The sequence below is a fragment of the Botryllus schlosseri genome, chromosome 7 (genome assembly GCF_051294905.1).
Source record: "Botryllus schlosseri isolate E-star chromosome 7, Bs_hap1, whole genome shotgun sequence".
NCBI classification, from domain to species: domain Eukaryota; kingdom Metazoa; phylum Chordata; class Ascidiacea; order Stolidobranchia; family Styelidae; genus Botryllus; species Botryllus schlosseri.
In genome coordinates, this window is record NC_137242.1 from 416,546 (window position 1) to 440,820 (window position 24,275).

At 37.9% G+C, this 24,275-nt stretch overlaps 3 protein-coding genes across 4 annotated transcripts; all 3 read left to right on the top strand.

The window, feature by feature from the left end:
* Window positions 1-101: 101 nt before the first annotated feature.
* LOC145442665 (centrosomal protein of 72 kDa-like) lies at window positions 102-13,532 on the top strand. Its single transcript, XM_080320644.1, has 15 exons — window positions 102-260; window positions 542-669; window positions 1,526-1,718; window positions 1,778-1,839; window positions 2,492-2,603; window positions 3,613-3,744; window positions 4,666-4,716; window positions 4,802-4,841; window positions 4,900-5,003; window positions 5,109-5,245; window positions 6,045-6,159; window positions 7,169-7,359; window positions 8,119-8,199; window positions 8,390-8,529; window positions 12,340-13,532. Exons 1-15 carry the CDS (start codon window positions 197-199, stop codon window positions 12,500-12,502), a joined length of 1,713 nt encoding a protein of 570 aa, XP_080176770.1. The 5' UTR covers window positions 102-196; the 3' UTR covers window positions 12,503-13,532.
* A 594-nt stretch (window positions 13,533-14,126) lies between these two features.
* LOC145442675 (fibrinogen-like protein A) lies at window positions 14,127-16,112 on the top strand. 2 transcript variants are annotated; one of them, XM_080320656.1, is made up of 2 exons: window positions 14,127-14,552; window positions 14,649-16,112. In XM_080320656.1, the coding sequence occupies exons 1-2, from the start codon at window positions 14,512-14,514 to the stop codon at window positions 14,980-14,982; spliced, it is 375 nt and encodes a 124-aa protein (XP_080176782.1). In that variant the 5' UTR covers window positions 14,127-14,511; the 3' UTR covers window positions 14,983-16,112. The 2 variants fall into 2 exon arrangements, with proteins under 2 accessions (XP_080176782.1, XP_080176783.1); XM_080320657.1 differs by having other exon boundaries at window positions 14,733-16,112.
* Window positions 16,113-19,951: 3,839 nt separating this feature from the next.
* Window positions 19,952-23,384, top strand: LOC145442668 (LIM domain-binding protein 2-like). The gene is made up of 2 exons (XM_080320646.1): window positions 19,952-20,455; window positions 22,124-23,384. The coding sequence occupies exon 2, from the start codon at window positions 22,147-22,149 to the stop codon at window positions 23,299-23,301; it is 1,155 nt and encodes a 384-aa protein (XP_080176772.1). The 5' UTR covers window positions 19,952-20,455; window positions 22,124-22,146; the 3' UTR covers window positions 23,302-23,384.
* The last annotated feature ends 891 nt before the right edge of the window (window positions 23,385-24,275 follow it).

Consider the following 24,275-nt stretch of genomic DNA (forward strand, 5'->3'; position numbering starts at 1 on the left):
TGATTTATTTACACCACACGTATTTTTATTTTGAATAATAGAAATAAAAGGGACTTGTGGCGTAACCGTTGCTAACACAAAACCGTAGTCGCCCCCATGTGGCGTTTCGCAAAACCGCTAATTTTTGACTTTTCCGTAAATCGATTTGCTCTCCCTGTACGGTTTGCTGTCTGATAGTTATCCGGAGACTGCAGAAATGGCACTGAAAATCGATGAAGAGTGGGTAACGAACAGGATAGAATTAAATCACGACAAACTAGGTAAAGTATTCGTTTATAGTAATACAGGTATATATCTGTTCCAACTTGCATTATATTCATGTTGAAGTCGTGAAGGTACAGAACTTCGTAATACAATTGAATAATGTAATGATTTTGGAATGAACCCGAATACTTCCGGCTGACACTCTTCAGGGATAATCGTCAGCAACTATTAGAGAGTTGCCTATAGCACACATTGCACAGTGCAAGATAACTGGAAGAGACACTGCACTGACAATAGGTATAGCATGATGAACTGATGGTACTTTCAACTATTTCAGAGGATGTTCGTACTTTGGCGTTACCTGGGAACTATCACGAAAAGATTGGTGCTCTCTCGACTTCACTGAGCAATTTTTCGCGACTCACAGAGCTTGACTTGTCCAGAAATGCGATCTCCAATCTTGACGTAAGTATATACGGTACCAGACTAACTAACGCCTGGCGTTATTGTAAGGATGGCTTCTAGCTTTGACTCGGGTCAAGTCAGTTTAAACCACCAAGTCAATTACAAGTCAGGGAGCAAAGGGTGGAGTCGTAGTGTTGAAACTCGAGTCCAAGTCATAGGCTTACTGTTTATTACTGTTCAGTGTTCAGTAGGGCTGTTATGTGAGTGTTTCGTTGATAATTCTCTGATTATCCACCGATCAATGATAATCCGAGGATTATCATCGAAAAACTCACATTACGCCGCTTCTACATGTCGGAATTGACTCAAATTTGTTTTGCATCGTCTTTGAAGACAGCTCAACAATATCATGGCTCATGGGGTTGGCAGGAAAATTTGAATTTTTTTTTCAATTTTCCCTATTCAATTGGATCTGCGGAGCCCTATACTTGTTAGAATTGAACCAAATTTGGTGTGCAGCGTTTTTTAGGGTAACATGACAATTTGATAAGTAAATGGCCGGAATCCGGGGAAAAAAGTTATTGTTGAACAGCCCTATACTGTTCAGCCTTAAGTTGAAGTCATGTTCGACTCATTTTATGCAACTGTGCTTAGGTGAATGCTCATTTTTTTGTTATTTCACAGTTTTCCATTTTTTGGCCAAAACTAGGCTTAGAATACTAACTTTTATACTTACTTGGAAACCGCTACTTCTACTTGAGTGTGACTACTTTGACCACATCTACTATTATCAGGATTATACAAACTGATCTAAGACAATTTTTGGCCTCTTTTAGATTGAGTCATGCACACTGACTCGAATGACTCGAGTCATTACAACCCTGACTCAAATGTTTAAAAAAAACGTCTCATTTAGGGTCTTTCTCATCTGAAACATCTGGAAATTTTGAACCTGTACTACAACCAAGTGCCGGACTTGAAAGAGACTTTTAAACTTCGCAAAAACCAGAATCTGAGGACTCTCGATCTACGTCTGAATCCCGTCACGAAGACGGAGGCTGATTACCGACTTTTCGTGGTGCACATGTTACCGTTTTTGACGACTTTTGGTGAGATTTTTGTTCCCTGTAATATGTTATGACGATATATTGAAATTTTTCGCATACAGACGACCGCGCTGTTCGTGACAATGAAAGAAAGGCGGCTTTGATGCATTTTTCAAATGAACAGGTTTGTTGCGTCTATTTGGACGACGAGAAAATTTTCATCTTTTTCTAATTGATTAGAATTGGAGTGATAGCCACACAATTTTTTCCGTGTTCGATTGCAATTATAGTGACTGAATGTGCAAAAATTGAAATAAGCTCCAAATTAGAATAAATGCTGCTAAAATCGGGTTCAATCAGAGTTCGTTATCATAAGGACTGGAATTGCAAATGACTTGTTTCGCACTATACAGTTCTGCGGCATTGTCAGGAAAACCGGAAATTAGATTATAACTAAAATTGTAGCTACACAGTTTTTCGAAATTAGGTTAGAATTAGCATTACTAAGTTCACAAAAATTCAAAATTAGAAAGAAATCCAACAAAAATCAAGTTCAGTTCATACCAAATCAAACTTCTCAAACATTCTTGTAAGCACGAAATGTCTGTACAGTGTACACCGAACTTGGCTCGTTTTGCACGATACAGTTCTGTAGCATTTGAAGGAAAACCAGAAACTAGATTAGAATTAAAATGAGGGCATAGAAACATTTCACAAATTACATGACGGCATTTCGCTACCATTGTTCTAATTAGACATCGAGAATGATCTGGTTCTCCAAATCTGGTCATAGTAAGAAATCTTAGCTCAAATTTTTGATCACACTGTTGACGCAGGCTGCCGATATGGACGACCACAAACAAACCAAAGTTTCCGAAATAGAAGAGCCACGAACTTTGAGCCAGCCAAGAGCGCAATATGTGAAGAACCACATTAAAAGACCGACATGTAAGATACTGCATTCCATCGCTCGAAATGAAATGAAAAACTGGGTCATCCGATTACGAGTCGAGTATTCGATAATCACTCATTGTGACCTCCCAAAAGTATGAAAGATTTGAAAGTTTAAATAGGCACCTTTTATGCGACCATAAAAGATATAATGCCAGTTCTACATCACATTAAAGATACCGGTATTGTTTTCTACCACACCTGTTTCATTGCACTTTGTGACAATGCTGTTGGTTGATCGCGACTTCACAGACATGTCGTTGTCGGTAACGTCCGTAACTTTGTACTACAGGTTTCGTATGCTGTGATATGACAAATTGAGCTTGAAGGCTCAGGATTGTAACCAAGTCACGAGTCTTCGAGTCACAAGTCAATGTCACTTTTATAGTTTTGACTCGAGTCAAGTCGAGTCATTTTCAATTCACCACCGAGTCACGTTAGCTAGTAGAGGGCCGAGTCCAAGTCATTGTGTTTACTGTTCAGTTTCCAGTTAAAGCCTTGTTCAACCCACTTTTTATAACTCTGTTTGGTGATATCGAATGGTTCGCATTCATAATATACTAATTTTCCTCACTTTTAGCAGTTTCTGGTCGCATTTTCAAATACCAGTACCAACAGACGAAGTCCCAATAGTATGTTTACTTCAATATTCTATGAAATTACAATGGAATGTCGGCCTTGGCCGTCTGAATTTCGAGTCATATGACTGGGTTTGAGTCATGCGCAGTGACTCGAGTCCAAGTCGATTCAATACACAAATTGACTCGAGTCACGTCGAGTCATCAGAAAATCCTGAGTCCAGTCATGACTCGAGACATTACAACCCTGGCTTCCACAGTGGAAAATGGAATTGGAACTATAATATCTGTTGATAAATTAACTCTTTTAGCGTCAAAGAACGTGTCATTTGAGTGCTCGAAAAAGACATAGGCCTACCTTATTTCTCGATTCAGATTTGAGCACTCAAATCATTGTATATAGCTCGCACAATAAACCCTGAATTTAGACGTGGAAAATGAAGATACTTGTCTGGACGTTATGGACCTGATGAAGCGTAACGGAGATAATGTCAGAAACCCGCGGCTCCCGACAGGAGGGGTTCGAGAACAACCACTGGCGAATGATCACACACACGAAGGTGGGCTCCAATTAGTCAGACGTGATACTCAAGTAGAAATATCAATTTTTAACACATGTCAAAACTACTTCAAGCGAATAATACATACATTTTTCTACATTTTACTGGATATTCAATAAAGTTGTTAGGTTGGTCAGAAAAAAAATCGCTGCACCCCGAATTTGGGTCAATTCCAACCTGTAGAGTTTGGGTTAGAAAATTACAAATTTACTAAAAAAATATATGTTTTTCTCAAATTTTACTGGCAACCCCATACAATTGTTACGTTGTCTACAAAATCGTTTCATAGCGAATTTGACTCAATTCCAACCAGTAGAAGTGAAGGTATTGATGTTCAAAATTTTTGATTTCAAATAATAGTATTTGTGGTGGGTATATCTATAATTCCTAATCAGAATTTGCCACCGTAAATACTATATCATTCAAATTCAAAATTTCTTGCTCCAATCATTTAGCTTCTGTTGTTTGTAATTGATCCAGATTTGTCATACATCGTTTTCTTAGACAACGTAACTGTTTTATGGGATTGTCACTGTAAAATTAAAAAAAAATCCCAATGAATGTAAAATTTAGCTTCGCTTCTTCACGTTGAAACTGATCCAAAAGTGGTGTGCAGCGTTTATATAGCCTGCTCAACCATTTTATCAAGTAGGCCTAGCCAGTAAAATAACTACCTACATATACAACCTACATAAATTATTGAAATAAAACTAAATAATTATATTAGCATAATCGTACTCGTTTTAATATAATATGAATATAATATTGAATTGATTATCAAGTTACAAACCTGCGAGGGTCTCTCAAATACTTTAAGCTGAAGAAGAATATGTAAAGTACGAGAAGTAGTAAGCAGTGCAAGTTGACAAACATACTTGAGTAAATTGTGACATTTTTTTGTTACAATTCGATATTTCGCAGAATTGCTGAGAATCGCAGAAAAAGAGAATCCTGTCCAACGTCAGAACAAAGGTTTGTTCTTTTTTTTTGTTACGAACAAAGGCGAAGTCACCGAACATCCATTCATATATTGTATTATTATTATGTTTATTTTTAGATTTGAATGGCGACTTTTATGTCCGTGACGGCAAAGAACCGTGAGTCCGCGTCAAAATATAATTTTTTTTTGAGTCAATTTGAATCGGTTTTGTTCAGAGAGCATCGTTCAAATAAAAAATCGGCCCCAATCCGGAATGAATATGACGACCAAGAAATCCACACAAAATTCAAAAGCGTCGCAAACTTTACTCGACATCCAGGTTTGTCTCGCGATGGTTATTTACAAAATTTGAGTACCGTAAATTTTTTCTAAATTTTCTCTATTATCATTTTTTATTCATTTGTAAAATCTCAAATTACTGCAGGGTCAGTGGCACCCCCACCAACTGCGGCCGCAAGCAACCCGAGAGACCCTCCCCACTCATCAGAACACAGCGAGGCCAGTTTTTCAACCGAAAACGAATATTCTAGTTTGCCCGACGTGAAGCGTCTCAGTTTTGGGGTGAGAATGAGATTAGCAGATTTCGTATTTCCAAATTTAAATTCTGATTTGAGAACGTATTCCAAATCTGTTAATGGCTGGAATTTGTTAAAAAGTTGTAATCGATATTAATTATGGCTCATGTCTAAATACGAGTCTAAAACTGTTGATGGCTTTAATTTATTCAAGTGTCGCATGAAAATTGGAAAGTATTAAAAAATTCATATTCAAATCTAGAATTAATTTGGTATCGTGTCGAAATTTAAGTTTCATATTTGTAAAAATGCATTTTATGATTTTAGCCAGACAAAAATTTACAATTATTTTGGGTTTGGATATAAAATTTCTGATACTTTTCAATTTTCGTGCAACTTTTGAACAAATTTCAGCCATTATCGTATTTAGACTTGGGTTTAGACATAGCGAGAAAAATTAATTTATGATCTAGAACATTGTTTGCAGGGTTGTAACCAAGTTTTTATTGTTTTGACTCGAGTCAAGCCGAGTCATTTTCAATTCACCCTCGAGTCAAATCCAAGTCGGGAATAATAAACTCATTTTCTCACTCGTAACATGTTTATTGAAACAGATAAAAGACAGTTTCTGGGCCTATTTTTCAACTATCAGTCCTGATACATGAGACTTAAATCCAGTCATGTAGAATGTCTCGAGTCGTGCGCAATGACTCGAGTACAAGTCGAGTCAAAAAAAATTGCGACTCAAGTCATTATAATCCTGATCATTTGCTTGAATATATGAAGTTTGCTCGCTTTTGGTTGCTTTGTTGGGAATTTTTATTGAGAATATTCTAAATGCTCAGACTTCCAACGGGGGCGGAGACTCCGTTCAGACGCAATTCTTGGACAACCTCCTCGATTTGGTCGACAAATATTGGAATGGTTCAAAGAGTCTGCATTACCACAAGAAATTCAAATGTGAGTAACTCTAGCGGCTATGATTTTCGACTACTACTTCTACACTGCAGTATTTCATTTAATCTACTTACATTTAACAATTTGGATCTAATTTGTGAAATTTTTCTGTTTTCTATTTCTACTGCAATTTTCGGTTTTCCTGAAAAAGCCACAGTAAAACTGTGTAGTGTGAAAAAGCCAAGTTTGCTGCACAGACATTTTCTATTCTCAAGCTTAGTTATTATTTATTATGCCATCCTTATGCTGATTTGATATGAACTGAACTTCATTCGATTTCCAAGTTTTCATGAATTCAGTATTTCTAATCCTAATCTAAGTTGGAAAAACGGTAACTTTGATTCGAATTCTGATCTAATTTGGAAAAACTGTGTACCGTATCTATAATTCTAATCTACAATTAAATTGTATATTCATATTGAAATGAACCCGAATATTTTCGGCTGACACTCGTCAGGGGTAATCGTCAGCAACTAGTAGAGAATTGGAAAGAACATTGTATATCAACAATCGTATCGCAAAATATGACGTTGATATACGATTGTTGATATACAATGTTCTTTCCAATTCTCTACTAGTTGCTGACGATTACCCCTGACGAGTGTCAGCCGAAAATATTCGGGTTCATTTCAATATGAATATACTATTTAATTGTATATTGAAGTTCTGTACCTCCAAGAAGCTCTTCTAATTCTAATCTAATTCGTATAAAACTAGCTAATATTCTAATTTTGGTTTACTTTAGAAAAATTGTATCTATAATTCTAACTCTAATATAATTTAGAAAAACTGTTTTTGTTTAAGGTATCCATTATTCTAATTCTAATCTAATTTGTAAAAAAACTGTAGCTATTATTCTGATTCTAGTCTAATTTGTAAAAACAGTGTAGCAATTATTCTAATTCTAGTCAATTTGGAAAAAGTATGTAGCTATCATTCTAATTGTAATGTAATTTTGAAAATCTCAAAATATTCTGGTTATCCAACTCTTGGTGTTGCTGTATTTCTGCAGCTCTGGCAGAGAAGCCGCTGTCGGCGTTCCAAGAAAGCGTGGCAACTTCGAAAGACATTCAGATCCGGGCGTTACACGACAAGATCGCAACACTCGCTACAGAGAACAAGAAACTTCATGCCAGGCTGCATTCTGCGTCCAAGTTCAAATCAGCCGCAAGCAGCGATTCTGGAGACAACCGGAAAGAAATGGTAGATTTTTTAAATAATTCTACTTGTATAGTTAGGGCGGACTGCCGATAATCTAATTGTAATCTAATTTGTGAAATGCTGCTATGCCCTCATTTTCATTCTAATCTAATTTCTGGTTTTTCTGAAAATACTACCGAGGAACTGTATCGTGCGAAACAACCCAAGCTTGGGCTGTACATTAGGGCTGCTCAAAAACAACTTTTTTGTCAACTTGGTCAAATTGTGAAGTTGGCATAAAAAACGCTGCACACCAATTTTGGCTCAATTACAACTTATAGAAGTAATGCTGTATAAGAAAAAGGTTTTGGATAAATTTTATAAAAGTAAATATAAAATTTTTCAAATTTTACCGTCAACCCCATGAATTGTTAGGTTGTCTACAAAAACGATGCACAAAAATGTTGGCTCAATTCCAACCAGTAGAAGCGAAGTTGATTGAAGTACAAAATTTTGGATTTGAAAAAAGTAGTATTTACGGTGGCAAATTTTTAATTATTCATCATAGATCTGCCCACCCTAAATACTGTTTTAGGAAATCTTCAATTTTGATCATCAATATCAATCGTTTCGATCCTTTCCATTTTTGAATTGTTTTGATACGATAAAATTGTTGATAAAAATGTGTTTAAAATTTAAAAAATATTGTAAATTGTAGAAAATTGAGAACAGTAAAAATATGTCAAAAATTGACAAAAACTTAAGTTGGTGTAAGTTGAACATTGTAAAGTTAATGTGATTAATATTTAACCGTTTTTCTAGGAGGCTCTGCGTTCCAGACTGCAGCTCTCTGCGAGCGAAAACAAGATTCTTCGGAAGAAGATTTCCGAGTTTGAGGACAAGGTACTACTGCACATTCAAAATGCACAACTAGAATTATACCTAGAACTACTCACTTTCCATAATTTGTAACTAGAACTAGAACTACTTTTCAAAATGCACAACCAGAACTACTCAAAAGACAAGTCTTATAGTTGACCGTCGCCCAACTAGATTTGTCCTTTGTACAAGTCTGCTTTGCATCTGCATTCAGACTAGCGATGAAAACTCGCAGCTGGCAGAGATCGAGAAACAGAAGCGTTCTCTGACGCAGCAGGTGGCCAACATGAGATTTCAACTGAAAAACTACGAATCTCTCGACGATCTCACTAAGATGCTGCAGGAAAGCCACAAGTGGGTCTTTGAATATTTGTTTCTGACCAGAGACCAAAGTGCTTTAAAATGCCCTCATTTTGGATCCTGTTGTTTGAAAAGCAGCTGCTACTACTATTATCTGAATTCACATCATTTTACTATGATTTTGTCACCAGGGCAACACCAATGACCCGTTGTACGGTTCGCAAAATTATGATCACTATGCATTCCGCAAAATGGGACTGATGCTCATGTGGGCCGAGCAAATTAACTAATTAGTAGGGCTGGGCGCAATGATCCGAGTCGAGTAGTAAAATACGATTTTTTCGAGTACTGAAATTATACTCTCCTCGCCGCTAAATGCTAATTAATCAACGAGAATTATAGTTTCGATGCTAATTTTCACTGTTGAAGCCTTGGATCCTTTGATTGGCCGTATCGTAGCAAACGAAACATATAGTACAGAGCTACGAACGTTATTAGAAATAACGCGTTTGCGAAGTCATGATCATCGCACAACATTGTCACCAAGTGCAATGAAATCGGCATGGTCGAAAAAATACCAAAGTATCTTTAATGTGATGGATAACAGGAATTATAGTCTTTGTGGTCGAATTGAAGGTACATATTTGAAATTCGACATATTACATTATGTTGTGACATCATAATTGGTGATACTCGATTACTCGACTCGACTCGAAGCATTTCACGTGATTTGGAATCGAATCACTCAGGTACTCGATTTTGCCCAGCCAACTTTTTTTTTACAGCTTCCTAAATACTCCGAAGTTATGTAGTATGGTGTTTTAAGCTGTTTGGGGGAATCTTATATTGCAACTTTATGCATATTTTCTCCATTTTTTCATGCAACTTTTTGCATCTTTTTCGATTTTTCACGAAAGTTTTTGCAACTTTTTCGCGATTTTTCATGAAACCTTTTGCAACTTATTATCGATTTTTCAACTTTTTACTGAAAATATTTGGCACTATAGGTAAATAGATCGCTTGATTATGTCATTGTAGTTTAAATTTGGTGTCGTTTCTGATTTGACGTAGATTCAGGCTAGACCGCCAAAAATTATATTTTCACTGGGTCAATTTTTTCAGGCTATTGATTTTGTATAAGTCGCCAACATTGAGTTTTGCTACATTGCCTTGGATACGGAACGATTCCAGTATCTCATACCCTAATAATTTCAAGGAACTTGTCCATAAATGCAACTTTTTAGTGCAACTTTTGTGAAAAATAAGTGCAACTTTTCACAGATTTAACTGCAACAAAATCTTGCCCTGCTAATTAGTAATCAGACAAAGCGGTTTCAGAGGATATAAATGTCAATGTCAATTTGGAGGCGCGTACACCAAGAAACACCTCCTTCTCTCTGAATTAGACGAGCAAATGCACGTTCTTTGGTGATAGTTTTGTAATCGGAGCGCAAAACTGTACAAGTGTACAATGTGTTAATCTGTATGCCTACAAATTGGAATTCATGCCATGTCAGTAAGGATTTGCAAACCTAATTAGGGAAATTCATCAGAGCATCCCAGAACTGTGTCGTCCAAACCCCATGGTGTTGGATATAACTGACCGTAAGAGAGGAATTAGTGATTGGATGCGCGCTTTCCAGTTTGTAATCATCCGTTTTGCGTATTGATTCTTGTTACCGTGTTCCTGAATTGTCTCGCAATGTCACTTGTGAGCAGAGTTGTAACGAAGTCACAAAGCTTCAAGCCACAAGTCAATCTCACTTTTATAGCTTTGACTCGAGTCAAGTCGAGGCAACTAGAATGATGGCTATTCACTTTTCAAAATGCACAACTTGAACTACTCACTCTTCAAAATCCGCAATTGGAACTTATAATTTTTCAAAACGCGCAACTAGAACTACTCACCAGGGCTGTAACCAAGTCAGAAGGCTCCGAGTCACAAATCAATCTCACTTTTATAGTTTTGACTCGAGTCAAGTCGAGTCATTTTCAAGTCACCACCGAGTCAAATCCGAGTCCAAGTCAGCGAGCAGAGGGTCGAGTCCGAGTCATGATATTATGACTCGAGTCCAAGTCATTGTGTTGACTCCTCAGTTCCCAGTTAAAGTCTTGTTAAACCCACTTTTTATTACTCTATGTGGTGATATCGAATGGTTCGCATTTATAATATACTAATTTTCCTCACTTTTGGCAGTTTCTGGTCGCATTTTCAAGTACCAGTGCCAATAGACGAAATACCAATAGTGTTGTTAGCTTACTCGACTTCGAAATTGCAATGAAATGTCGGTCTTGGCCGTCTGAGACTCGAGTCATATGACTTGGTTCGAGTCATGCGCAATGACTCGAGTCCAAGTCGAATCAATGCACATATTGAATGGAGTTGAGTCCTTTCCTTGTTTTTGAGAAAATGACTCGAGTCAAGTCGAGTCATCAGAAAATCTGGGCTCGAGTCGAGTCATTACAACCCTAACCCTGCTTGTGAGCATGTATTTTAAGGGGCTAGCACCTCAACAGCGCTCTCTCGCGAAGGGCTATCTCCATCACAGTGACATTTTGACAGCTGGTAGGCATCGCTGTGCTGTAAACAACATACCAAAATTTCTAGTTTTAGTCCACATAATTTGGATTTTACTAGAGAAATAGTGCTCCGACACGCCAAACACCGTCCCACAAAATTGTTATGCTGCTTTTGCGATCCAACGCCTGTTTTAGGAAAAAATAGGACAGTCCTACATGTTGCTAAAGTTTGAAGTATTATGTGCAAATCATCTTGGAGAAATTTCAAAATATTTTTTTTAAAGTTTGCTGTTAAGTTCTAATATAGATCTGGATGTTGGCTTTTCAAAAAACAACGAGTGGGTCATTTACGACAAAAAATTCCGTACAAATTTTCGGTTTATGATGAAGCGTTATTACGAAATTTTAGAATGGAGGAAAGCACCATAGACCATTTTTGCTTTATGGCCTGTAAAATTGAAATTGTGCTATTTTTACTTAATTTCTGGTGAGCTAAGGCCATGATGTAAGAAAAGATGTAGGTTACTATGTTAATATTCCCAATTGAAAAAATATATCTTGAAAATTTTGATACTTTTTCAAATTATAGGCGCTATAGATGTGGTTACTGATACGGCGCATTGTGCAGTGCACGGCGTTGAATTAAGTTGTCAAACATTGATGCAACACACTAGCCAGTCTTCAGGATTACCGGACCACGACCTAACATCGACCTCGCTCTCCGCCACATGCCACCTCATTTTGTCGCTTGCGTCTTATATTCTCTGCATTACTTTTCATTCAGTGTGCATGCCTCTTATTTACTTCGCCTAGGCTAAGGTGGGTGTCTGATCTTAATGGCTACTCCAAGTTGTTTCGACACCTTCCTATCTTTTCATTGTATCGCAGTCTTGTGATGTTTTGAAAAGATGAAAATATTAATAAACCTGATTGATTGATTGACACCAAATTCTTAGTGGCAACAATTATGAATTTACTCGATTAGTTTGAAGGGGAACCTTCTATATTCTAGTAAACTTGTTCGACATTGTTACTGTTAGGTTATTGTTACAGACTGCTGACTGAACCATTCGATAGTTTTCTGAGCCGGAGCAGTGGTTTCAATGATCAATTGATCAGTTTAGAATTTACACCTGCTCCTATTCTCCTAAGCCTTGGTTGCTGCTCAAGGAAAAGTAGAAGTGATGCTGTCAATTTCTTCCAAAGTACAAGTAGAAGTATAGAAAGTGAATATCTGAAAAGTAGATTTTCCTTCCATATTAGAAGGATTAGAAGCATGACTCAAAATTTGGCGGTGCGGGCTCTCACCTACATCGTAAAATTTCATTGATTGTTTTGTCGCAGATCGCTTATTTCTACGAACGACAAACTTCTGTCGGAATTGGACGAAACCAGGAATCGTCACCAAAACGAAGTCGAGCAACTGAAATGGAGTTACGACCAGCTGCGCAAAACCAGCCATCTGCTCTCCTCGCACGTAGATCATGATGTCACCAATGGATATTGACACAGTTTTCCGGTGGAAACTAGGGCCGAGCAAAATTGAGTACCTGAGTGATTCGGTTCTGAATCGAGTATTAGGATTCGAGTCAAGTATTCAAATATCATTCATTATGATGTCACATCAGTATGAAAGATTTGGAAAGATCAAATATGTACCTTTTATGCGACCACAAACGGTACCATGCCACTTCTACATCACATTGAAGATAATTTGTTTTCCATGATATTCAATATGATTTTTTTTTTCAACCTTGAAATCTATATCATTGCACTTTCTGACAATGCTGGGTTGTTAGGGTTGTTCAAAAATACTTTTTTTTTCGGATTCCGGGGATTTATAGATTAAATTGTTGGGTTGCCTAAAAAGAGCCAAATTTGACTCGATTCCAACCCGAAGAAGCGAAGTTATTTGAGCTTTTCATTCATCATTCTGGGATCATCCAATGTCCTGGCTATCTTTCCGAATCCAAAATTTTCAATTGCAATCACTTCGCTTCTACCGTTTGGAAGTTGAGCAAAAATTGTTAAGTAACTCAACAATTTCATGGGGTTGACAGTAAAATTTGAATATTTTTTAATTTTTTTTTAATAATAAATTGAAAATTTTCAAACTCATGTGCGTTCACGTCTACCAGCTGGAATCGAGCCAAATTTGGTGTGCAGCGTTACCAATTTACTATGTGAATCCACCGAATCGAAGAAATACAATCGATTTTGAGCAACTCTAATTCTTGTCAATAAATTATATCTTAGTGGGTATAAAAGTGTATAATTTCAGTGCTTGAAAACATCATCTCTTACTTCTCGACCCGAACAATCAGAACTAATACTTGATTCAGATTCTGGTGCTTGATTCGTATGCCCAGCCCCAGCAGAACTCAATCTGCTGTGACGTCAGTCTGTCTGCTGTCGAAAAGTGTTTTTCTCTGTGATAAAATCTCGTCTTCCTATTGTGATGATTTCAATGAAACTAGTTTTCCACTTGTGCATTTTATTAAACCACTGTATAATATAATATGTATAATTTGCGTGAAGCGACATGTCTGAACGTTGTTGGCAGGTTCTTATTAAGAAGTTTGAGAATATTAGATTTTTGAGGAGTCCATTCAGAAAGAGTCGAACAACTAGAAAATTTTCAGCTTCAAATTAGAATAAAAATGATAGCTACATTTTTTTCCGCACTCAAGGTTAGAAATATAATTACTGAATTCGCAAAGACTTGTACATTCAATTATTTTCCGCATTGCAAAGGGATACAACAAAAATCAAGGTCATTCACACAAGGACGAGAATGGCAAATATCGAGTGTCGTTTTAAGTGGAAACAGAAAATAACGGATGGACTGTGAGTTTGGATTGATGACTCTGTTGACTGTGGTCCTAACGTATGTATTTTTGAAGCAATCGACACAATCACACATTTTAGCTGACATTGACTGATAACAGAACTTGAGTTCGGAAACGCATTTTGTTTGCATTGTTCCGTTGCAGGTTTTCCAGCGAAGAATCAAGGGAAACGTTGATTTCTACCGAAATTGGGCTGATTACGTGAAAGGATTCGGGAATCCCGGTAGGACAGTTTTGAATTTCGTCAAATCCATGAATAATATTAGAACCATATCATGAATTCAATTTCTTCAAGTTTTAGGATTTTGTAGATTTCTCGTGAATAATAATCAAACAGTTTCGACATAGGAAACCCAAATTTTGAATTCTTGTCGGCATAGGGTCAAGCCCACTTACCAGGGTTGTAACCAAGTCATAAGGTTCCAGGTCACTTTTATAGTAATTTTGACTCGAGTCAAACCTATGACAGCTCACGGAGGAAGTATTGCTCACTAAATTTAACGACATGTCTATTTCTTGCGGGCGCCGCTCATGGTTTTTGACGTCCGTCGAGCAACGAAGATTTTAATATATCTGGCGGACCGTTGACTGAGAAAATCCCTTTCTTTCAGGGCTGGAACCATTGCATCAATTGACAAAGGGAGGAAACATTGAGTTGGAAATCAAAATGATCACGACAAATGGAATTTATTGGGTTGCTAAATACAGGTGAATAGAATCGTTGTCTCTATCAAATACTGACACGTCGTAAAGAATTTGTTTTGGGACATTCGATCCACCTTCACAATGTGTCATGTTCTTCAGCGACTTCCGCATCGGCCCCAACATTTACACATTATACGTATCCGGATACTCCGGGAATGCAACCTACGATACTCTCGCATACAGCAACAATCAACAATTCTCAACGAAAGACGCGGACAACGATGATTATCCGTCAGTGAATTGCGCTTCTCTCCACGAAGGGGGCTGGTGGCATGACAAATGCGCCGAGAGCAACCTGAACGGAAACTTTCACAAAACAGACAACAAGGGAATCTGGCGGCTACTCCAACCTCCTGCAACCTCGGAGATGAAGTTCCGGAAAAAATCGTTAATGCCGTCAAAAATCACTAGTGAGGGTCCCGGAACCTTGTGACTCTCTAGTGTCCACTAACGGGGTTGAAGCGGCGCCGATTTTTGGAGCACGCCAAATTGAACACGCGAGTACTCAATTTGAATACTACAGCTACAGCTACATTATTATCAGAGAAATGTCGCGGACTCAAACACAAGTCGCGCTCAACGGAGTACAGGATAGGTCGAGTCCACGTCCTACACTGGATCGTACGTTTGGATGAAGATTTCGAGTGATGCTCACTTGACCGCTGTGCATTGTTGGCGATCTGTATAGCATTGTGCGGGAAGAGGGGCATCGTTGGTTGAAGAGTTTCGTTTTTAATTACGGCAACACGTTAGATTCTACAGTGGATGAAACTAACAATCGAATGACAAAAGTACACCGTGCTATCTTCTGTAGTCAACCTTCCTCGTTCAGCTTGATTGCATTATGGCTCGTGCCGGAAGATTTTGTACGCCCGCCTTGACGCGAGCCAGTTGATTGAGGGTTTGTGGGGGGCCATGGTTAGGTTTCGTTTCAAACTGAGGATTTGGTGTATTGACACGGATATGTGGTTTCCTTTTACTCTAAATGTTTTTTAAAAACACTCTACATAACTAGACGATTTCCAGGAGTTTTTGTGATGATCACAGGATGTATACCGTATATACCATTTGTGATACGACTGTTATGATATACAATGTTCTTTCCAATTCTCTACTATATAGTTGCTGACGATTACCCCTGACGAGTGTCAGCCGAAAATATTCGGGTTCGATTCAATATGAATATACTATTCAATTATACCATTTATACAATTCATATAGCCTATAGGAGAATTCAGAAAGGTAATACAATGAAAAGAAAGCACAAGTTAAAACGACTTGGTGATGTCAATCAAGTTTCGATCTTTACCTACAAATATACGGTAGTAATCAAAATGGAAGAAATTTTTCACAAGAGTCCTGCTCATATTACATGTTAATTCCTCATTCTAAAGTTCAAGCTGCTCATCCAGTGCTTAATGCCGTGCCAAGTTATATCAATCAATGTGCAGGCAGAATAGCGTTGGTTCGGTATCACATCACATTGTATATGCAAATTGAATGAGGTTAATGGCAACATGCCAATGAATCAAACCTTGGTTGGGCCAAATAATGAACCATCAAGTACTCAATCAAAAACTGTATTCAAGATGAGACAATGCAGTTTTTTCATAGAACAATTTTTTAATGAACTGATGCCTTCAACTATATGTTGTTCCCATAATGTCAATCTATAGTCCTATACCATATTAACAAGGCGAACAAATTTGAGGTTGGGCAGTAAAATATGCAAAAACGTGTATTTTTATAGTCTGTGTAAGTTATGTGGATTCATGTTTGTAAGAGCATACTAATCATAATATTTCATAATATAAAACGACATTAAGCTGGCAGAGTGCAATGTTAGCATTCATGCACTTACCTCGGAAAAGTAATGGTCTACAGAATTTTTTTATTGAAGCTTATACAATAATCGAATAATGGAGGTGCCATGGGGATAAGTTGAGACATGGGTATTGGATTGGAGGACCCAGACTGGAATCGGTGGTTGTTTTTGACAAACATGTTGTGCGTGACAAACGAATTTCTCGCGTGATTGGAAAATGTCATCCGCGTGACGGAATAGTTTGTGCTCTGATCCGATACTGTATTACTCATTAAAACGACACAACGTGCTAAAATAGACTTGGTATACGCCGGACTAGGGTTACGCCGTAAATTCGCTGTTGCACAAATGCCACGATTGCTTGCGTCCACTGTAAAGCGCAAGCGCCTTATTCTGCATCTGGACTCTGGTATCGCTCTGTGACGTCAGCATAATTCCTTAATCGGCGTGATCAGATATAAATGCTCGTGTGACGTTGCGCGTGCCGTTGCCACCGACTCCGCTCTGGCGGAGGACTTTCCCGTTCAAAGCCACGCAATATTCAAAATTTACTGTTCACAGCGCACATAATAGATTACACAGGGCAACAAAAAATATTTGTAAAAAATAATCATGATAAATGAGATCGATTTGGGGTATATCAGGGCCGCTGAGTCCGAAAATGGCATTACTTTTGCCGAATTGGCTCTATTTTTTTAGATGTTTGTGGGTAATATAGGTTGAGTCGCGCTTAAGGAGGTGGATATGGGCTTAGATTAGTTTATATCATCTCCCATGTAGTACTAACATGTGCATTGTAGTGCACTGATAAAGCAATAGTTGGTTTTATCCTGAAAATTATTATTCAGAGACTATTTTTCTGACAGATTACGTCAATTAACACCCCCCTCGTTTTAGCCACAGAAAGAGTCAAATGACACTTATCTCATCACCGATGATTAGTCGGCTCAAATTTAACACACTTTGCGACGCTTGCTAATATTAAATAGTGTCCCTTGCTATCATTTTCAGAAATTTCAATTCATGGGTGTTTTAATAAGTATGTTGAAAATTAAGTGAAAGCTAGACAGCGAAAGTGTCGCAATGACTTAGATTTGTTTTGCTGCATATGTTAAGATATCACGTTGAACATGGAGCGATTCAATGTGTGAAATGTCACCAAGTGCACTCACAAGGGGTACTTTGGTATGACGTTGATATATCAAGATAAACGCCCCGCACCACAAACGGTCCGACAGCATTGGGCTGAAACTTCGCTCTCATGAACTCAGGGTAAAGTCTAAATGATGCAATGTGTAATCCCTGTAGTTTTGTGCGAGCCAAAGAGTCACCATGATGATTAATATTTTTACATGAATGAGATGTAAGGTTGGAACAAAAACAAGAAGTCGCATAGCACTTCATGAACATTGACTCTGCTTTATAGCCAATTACCCACTCCCTTGAAATTCCAGTTGCAGCTTTACTTCCCTGCCAGATCTGATTTCGAATGAAGCTGAGAAATAGGATATAGTGGAAGATGTAGATGGCAATAGTATATGCTGTAGAAAATCCATTAACACCGACTCCTAATCATTATTACGAATACAGAGTGAACCAATGCCTTTTACTCAAGATCAGCTAAACAACCAACGTCTTGTGCTGTGCGTCAACTTGTGCTGAGACGACAAAATAAGAAACTATAGGGATAACGTGGATGTGGTATTCACGAACGTTCTTGGATCAAGGATCAAGTTGAGCGTAAATGTTCAGTATCATTGCTTCCCCAAAAATCCCAGGAAATATGAGTGAGGAATGAGGTGGAAGGTTTCTCCTATAAATCAAATAAATGGAAGAGAAATATCAAGATCGTTCAGATTCTCATTATGACTGATTACTGCCAGCTGCCTTTTGTGAATCTGTCTCTATCAAAATCGTACAACAGGACTGCAGATGAATTTAAGTTAATTTGAGTTAATAACAGGAGTTGCATCTAAGAACTTACCGGTAATGCACATTCCGATATTGATTTATTTCTACGAGAAGATTTGAATACTCATTGGTAAACATGAATCATGCTTGCTTGTTTATTTCGTCTGTGTTTACAAATTGCAGTCTTTTATAGGTTCAGGCATATACTTGGTTAGTTATTACTGAATTACTGCTATTTGTAGTTCACTTCAAGCACATTGATCTGTATAGGGAGCTTATTGTCACAATTTACAATATATTAGGAGAATCCTATGAAAATACGAAAAAATAGCGTGTTTTTGTGTTCGATATGTGGAAAAGAATAGATTTATGCTGCACAGTTTCGTTCCGCCGATCTAAATGTGTTTTACATTTCTCACATTCTCATGATTCCAGTGCTAATTATCTACTAAAACATTTAATATAGGATGTTAGGATAAAATGTAACCTAGTTTGAATAAAATTTAGAAATAAGCATTATAAGCAATGTATTTCATAATGCTGCTGCTCATGTGGGCAGAGCAAATCCACACCATTACATTGATCGAACGGGAGTAAGACAAGACCGAAACCTTGATATAAGAGATGTCAATTTATACACAGGCGAAATGCGGCGATTGTCATGTGTTGTGGATCATCGATGTATTGGTGCATGTAATAACCCTAATAAATTCATGCTACCTTGATAAATTTGAAATCAAATTCAATCAATTCAGCCGGCGGCAGACTGGCTATGCGCCTGCATGATAGTATCGTAATTTTATCACCGTATACAAGCGACAGGTAATTTGTGATATTGAACACTCGCGAGTCGACTCGTTTGTCAATTTTGACGTTTTATGATATCACCCCGTAGTGACGTCATCGATCCCGCATACCTAGGGTCGGCGCCTATGCAAATGAGTATATTATGAATGCGCCGGATTTTTAAAAAATGACTTGACCCCTAGACAATAATAAACGGCAGACTTGGGAAAACTAGAAAATTTTCAGATTTTCCAAATTAGATTAGAATTAGAATCACAGCTAACAACCAGGTACAAAGTTTATTCCAAATTGAAGTAGAATTAGAATTGTAGCTATGCAGTTATTTCCAACTTAGATTAAAATGAGGATTAGAGCTAGTTTTTTCTAAATTAGGTCAGAATTACTCAATTCGAAAACTTTAACATTGCATACCATTCTTATGAACCTGAGAATGGCAAATGTCTATGCAGCAAGCTTGACTCATTCCAGTTCTCCTGTATGATTTACAAGAACCAAAAATTAGATTACTAGCATTTAAATGCTCTAATTACACTGGTTGACACAGTTTTTGTTGACTTTGATCAGTCAATTGATTTTGACTAACTTTTGGCCGCTGAATTCCAAAATGACTTCCGTTTGTCTCTATCACGTCAAGTTTTTGGGTTAGGCACCCCCCACATTGCTTCAAAACCCGGACATAACAGCACTACTTTTAATATTTTGTGTTTATTGTATAAAACGTTTCAAAAACTACAACCAGTCGAAAGTAAATCATTAGACTTCAAATGAACATTTGCAATGCTTCATTTGGTTGATTTAAACGGATATTGCTTGTACAGGACAAATAAAATAAATACTCTGGTAGCTTATCCCCATCATCTTCAGATGTTGGGAGACATTTTCTCCTTGGCCATCTCTGACTATGTCAAGGTTTTCAGGGCAATTATTAAGATATTTTAGTTTATTTTGAATGTCTGCTGTCCGACATAAACATATGGCAGTGGCACATGTGTATCAGGGTTGCATGTGCTGTGCATCCTTATTGTCTGAAAAACAAAGAAAACACAATATTTCAAAGTTGACACATACAATCCAATCGTGCTCGTGATATTGCATCAATTCTATGTTTCTGTATTATTCACGAAGACTAACTGAGTGTGCAATTGTTACTGCACTTAGACGTCGCCATTTTCGAGAATGCCAGACTTTAGGGCCCTTTTTGAGCTACCTATAGGCATTTGTCATTCACTTGAGTTCTAAATGAGGATGGTTAACTCCTCCAGTAATCCATGGTGACAGTATCATGCCAATACCAGTATCACAGCAATACAAAAAGCTACCGAAAGTAGGCCGACGAAGAAAAGGCTGATTCTCCTGATCGAAAGTGAGATACCTTCTCTATACCTTGCCGAGTAATCTTTTCTAACTTCGTAAGGATGTTCAAAAGTTCTGAAAATTTCTATGCCAAGTCCCAAAGTCTACTCTACATTCTAAATCATCTTCAATTTCAAAATCTACATCATTAGGCCTGCTATCCCTAAGATCTTCATCTTGATCCAAATTATCGAGCATATAGCAGTTTGAATTTACACTGGATAAGCTGAATGGGGCATTGGACCTATAGCTGATAGTAAATGTAATGTTTATTTATCTTGCCATATCCTGCAGTTTGCATCAAATATGTGTGTGAAATATCATCGGATGGTTGCATCCTCTAACCAAAAATTGGAGAAAGCATCGGCCTAGATCGTTACCACTACCTTTATTCCTAATAATTCAATTGAACACTTGGCTAGATAACTTATTATATGGTAAAAGTGTGGATTTTTATATGGTATGGAAAAGTAATATGGCTAAATTCGAGAAAATTTGCATATTTTGGGCATATGTCGTGGAGCAAAAACTTGACGTTATAGAAGAAAACCAGTGGCATTTCTGGAATGAGCACGCCAAAATTAGCCTAAATCAAGTGCCAAATTGAAATCAACAAATTTTTTGTTCAAAATTGTTGCACAGTGTTAGCAGAGGTGGTCAGTAACGCAGTACTTCTACTTTTTCGAAGTACTCAAATGGTTTTCCTCTACTTCTGGTACTTACTCAAGTAGATCTTTTTTTCGCTACTTGTACTTTTACTTCATAATATTTTTTGAACTACTTACTTACTTTTCACTATTTTCAGTTTGTCAAGTAGAAGTAGTTTAATCCCCCAATGAGAAAGATTGCCTTGGGAATTTTGGGGCTGTTTTCACCTAGTACCAACATTCAATTTACATAAAAATCATGTAATATCCATAATTTTCGTTGCGCTTCGCGCACAGTAGATGTGGAGTGACAAATATATTCCAACGAAAGTATCGCTGACAAAGTGTTCCATCACAGTAAGTATGGCCCCCATAACATTTGAAACTAATGTTTCGCAATCTAGCAATTACCTATTATACCCAGCATCCCATGACATGTCCTAATCCGGAAAAGTGGACTTGGACTTTCTTAAACGTTAGACCTGTTTTAGCAGCCCACCGTTGAAACTTTCTGGACAAAGCATATGAAATGTATTTTCCGCTTTTTAGAAGTAGTATTTGTATCTTTCTTTCAAAATTATGAGTATTATGCGTTGAGCTCTAATTATAGTTGCAGTTCTATTGTTTGGAGAACATACATGTTGAAGTATAAAAGCAAGTGTAGTAACGCCTTATATTTAAAGAAAATAAAGCCATAAACATTATATGGCATTTTTACGATCTGCCCTATTTTTAATTAACGTATACTAATCGCGCAAAGTGTTGAAGCCGCATTCGACACAACTTCTCCGTAATGCTCATCGACTGAACTAGGGGCCTTATAATATGGGGGAGGGCGCCATGCCATAATATTCTCTCAACTAAAATTATCTAGTTGTCCAAGTCCAATACACAGATTGACTCGGTGGTGAATTAAAAGTGTCTGTACTTGATTCTAGACAAAACTGTCTAAGCAAATTGACTCGTGACTCGGAACCTTTCGACTTGGTTACAACCCTGGTATTCAACTTATGTTTTTCTCACCGATTCAGGTACCAATAGTTCAATAAGCACCATGGCAATGAAGCCAGAACCTTTTCGCAGCACAATGATGGAAAATCGGCTCGGACCGTTACCAGTTGAATTTCGACTCTATCTCCTGAACAAGCGACTAGCCGAAGCCACCTGCGACAATGATAATATGTGGTGGGAAGAATTAACTGCAGAATTTTTCGAAGACAACGCACTACTGTCCATATCTATGTTTATGGAGGAGAATATGAAACAATATACCATCGGAAGAACGTTGATACCGAGATTTTTCCGTAGTTTTTACACGGGCGGGGTTACATCTCTCTCGTTTTTGCCACGGCGTTCAAAAGAAATGCTCAATCACACTACGCACACAGTTACTCTTGATTGTCCGCAAACAACTATGGTCTCACAGCACATGAAACCAATTCCCACACGAGTCATCACAGACGGACATTTAATGGTGGAATTTACGTTCGATCAGATGTCTCGGATTAGACTTTTTAGTTTTGACATCAGAGGACATTGCGAGTTGATTTTACGTCAAGCAATACTTCACGAGCATCAAGTTTTGGACAAGTTAAGTGTTAACATCACGAAACGAGGAATAAACCCGGAAACCATCAATTATCTGAAATTATGCGAAATTTTGGAGCCTATGAAAGAAATCATGTCTCGGCAGAAAGATTGTAAAATCGAGCCTAGAGATTGCTTACGAAATTGCTTGTTTCAAAAATGGCAAAGAATGATGAACCCACCAGACCCGGTTCGCGGTGGTAAAACAACACGCAGAAAACGGAAACCAAGCGCGCCAACATCGGGAGGCCCGGGGCGCAAAAAAAGTTTCCCTACGTCTGACGTCATGGTTGTCGGAGAACCAGCTATGATGGGGGGTGATGTGGGTGCTGATGATGAAAGAGTGATTACACGCTTGGAAAACCAATTCGACAGCGCCAGTGGGGGCATTAAAATGGAAAATAACGACCCCCAAAATTTCCCTCACACTACATCACCCGCTATACGTGCCAACATGAACACAATGTCCCCGTGGCAACCCAATCAAGGCACCCCACAGGGCCGGCCGCCATCACAGACTGGCATGTCTCACCAACAGGGGCCTGGGTCGCAAACCCCGTCACGTACTGATAATACGACCCCAGACGGAATGCCGAATACGCCAGCTTCTGGGCAGAATTGACGATTTCAGACAGGACAGCTTGCCGATGAAAGAATTGTATTTATTGAATTTTGTGAATCATTACAAGGCATATTATTCTTTGATTTGGCTGGTTTTCTTGACGAATATAACACTCCTTGCAGAGCTAGATTTTCGGCTTAACCAAGCACAGTTAAAATATGAATTCTAGCTAGTTCTTTTTCCAAATTAAGTTGGAATTAGATTGAATTTATATAAACTTTAAATTTAATCTAATTCCGCATCAGAAAGAAATAATGATGCTATGCTATAATTTAGTTCTATCACACGTCACTCTCATGACTACGAAGATTGCAAATGAATCGTTTTGTACTACGCAGCAGAGATGAGCATGGATTAGGATTAGGTTTTGAAAAAACAGGATTTGTGAAATTTTGTCGGATTTGGATTAGACATTTTTTTCGGAACGGATTGGGATTGGATTTACCTATTTGCTGGGATATTGAAATGTCGTGTGGCGAATAACATAACATAACATGGTTGGGTTATATTTTTATCTGAACAAGTCACACACAATGTACAATGCGATGTCATGAACAGATAGGAGGATGTAGAACGACACGCATCAGTAGCGATCCTTTACTCTAACATCCACCTCGGCCTAGAGTGCCCGATGTCACAGTTCTTTTTCAATGTTGATCTCTTTGAAGCCGCGGCCCTTTCTACTAGTTCTTATCCATTCTTTCTGAGTGCTTTCTTTCGTCGACAAACTTTATTCAGATTCATCATCATTGGTTTATTAGCAATTTTATCAGTTCAATACACCACAAAAAATGCGATACAATGAAAAGACAGGAAGGTGTCGAAGCGACAAGGAGCAGTCTATGGAATCTGACACCCACCTTGGCCTAGGCGATGTAAAGAGGAGGCATGCACACTGAATGAAAGTAAAGAAGATAGTATAGAAAAAGAAAGCGACAATAAATAGGGCGGCATGTCATGGGAAGCGAGATCGA

What these genes read in the sequence shown, in the direction of transcription:
- LOC145442668 (XM_080320646.1), top strand. Translation starts at nt 22,147, where the DNA reads ATGGCAATGAAGCCAGAACCTTTTCGCAGCACAATGATGGAAAATCGG.
- LOC145442665 (XM_080320644.1), top strand. Translation starts at nt 197, where the DNA reads ATGGCACTGAAAATCGATGAAGAGTGGGTAACGAACAGGATAGAATTA. An exon ending in TGCATTTTTCAAATGAACAG is followed by an intron (nt 1,840 to 2,491) that starts GTTTGTTGCGTC and finishes CTGTTGACGCAG; the next exon opens with GCTGCCGATATGGACGACCA. An exon ending in CCACATTAAAAGACCGACAT is followed by an intron (nt 2,604 to 3,612) that starts GTAAGATACTGC and finishes CCCTGAATTTAG; the next exon opens with ACGTGGAAAATGAAGATACT.
- LOC145442675 (XM_080320656.1), top strand. Translation starts at nt 14,512, where the DNA reads ATGATCACGACAAATGGAATTTATTGGGTTGCTAAATACAG. An exon ending in TATTGGGTTGCTAAATACAG is followed by an intron (nt 14,553 to 14,648) that starts GTGAATAGAATC and finishes CATGTTCTTCAG; the next exon opens with CGACTTCCGCATCGGCCCCA.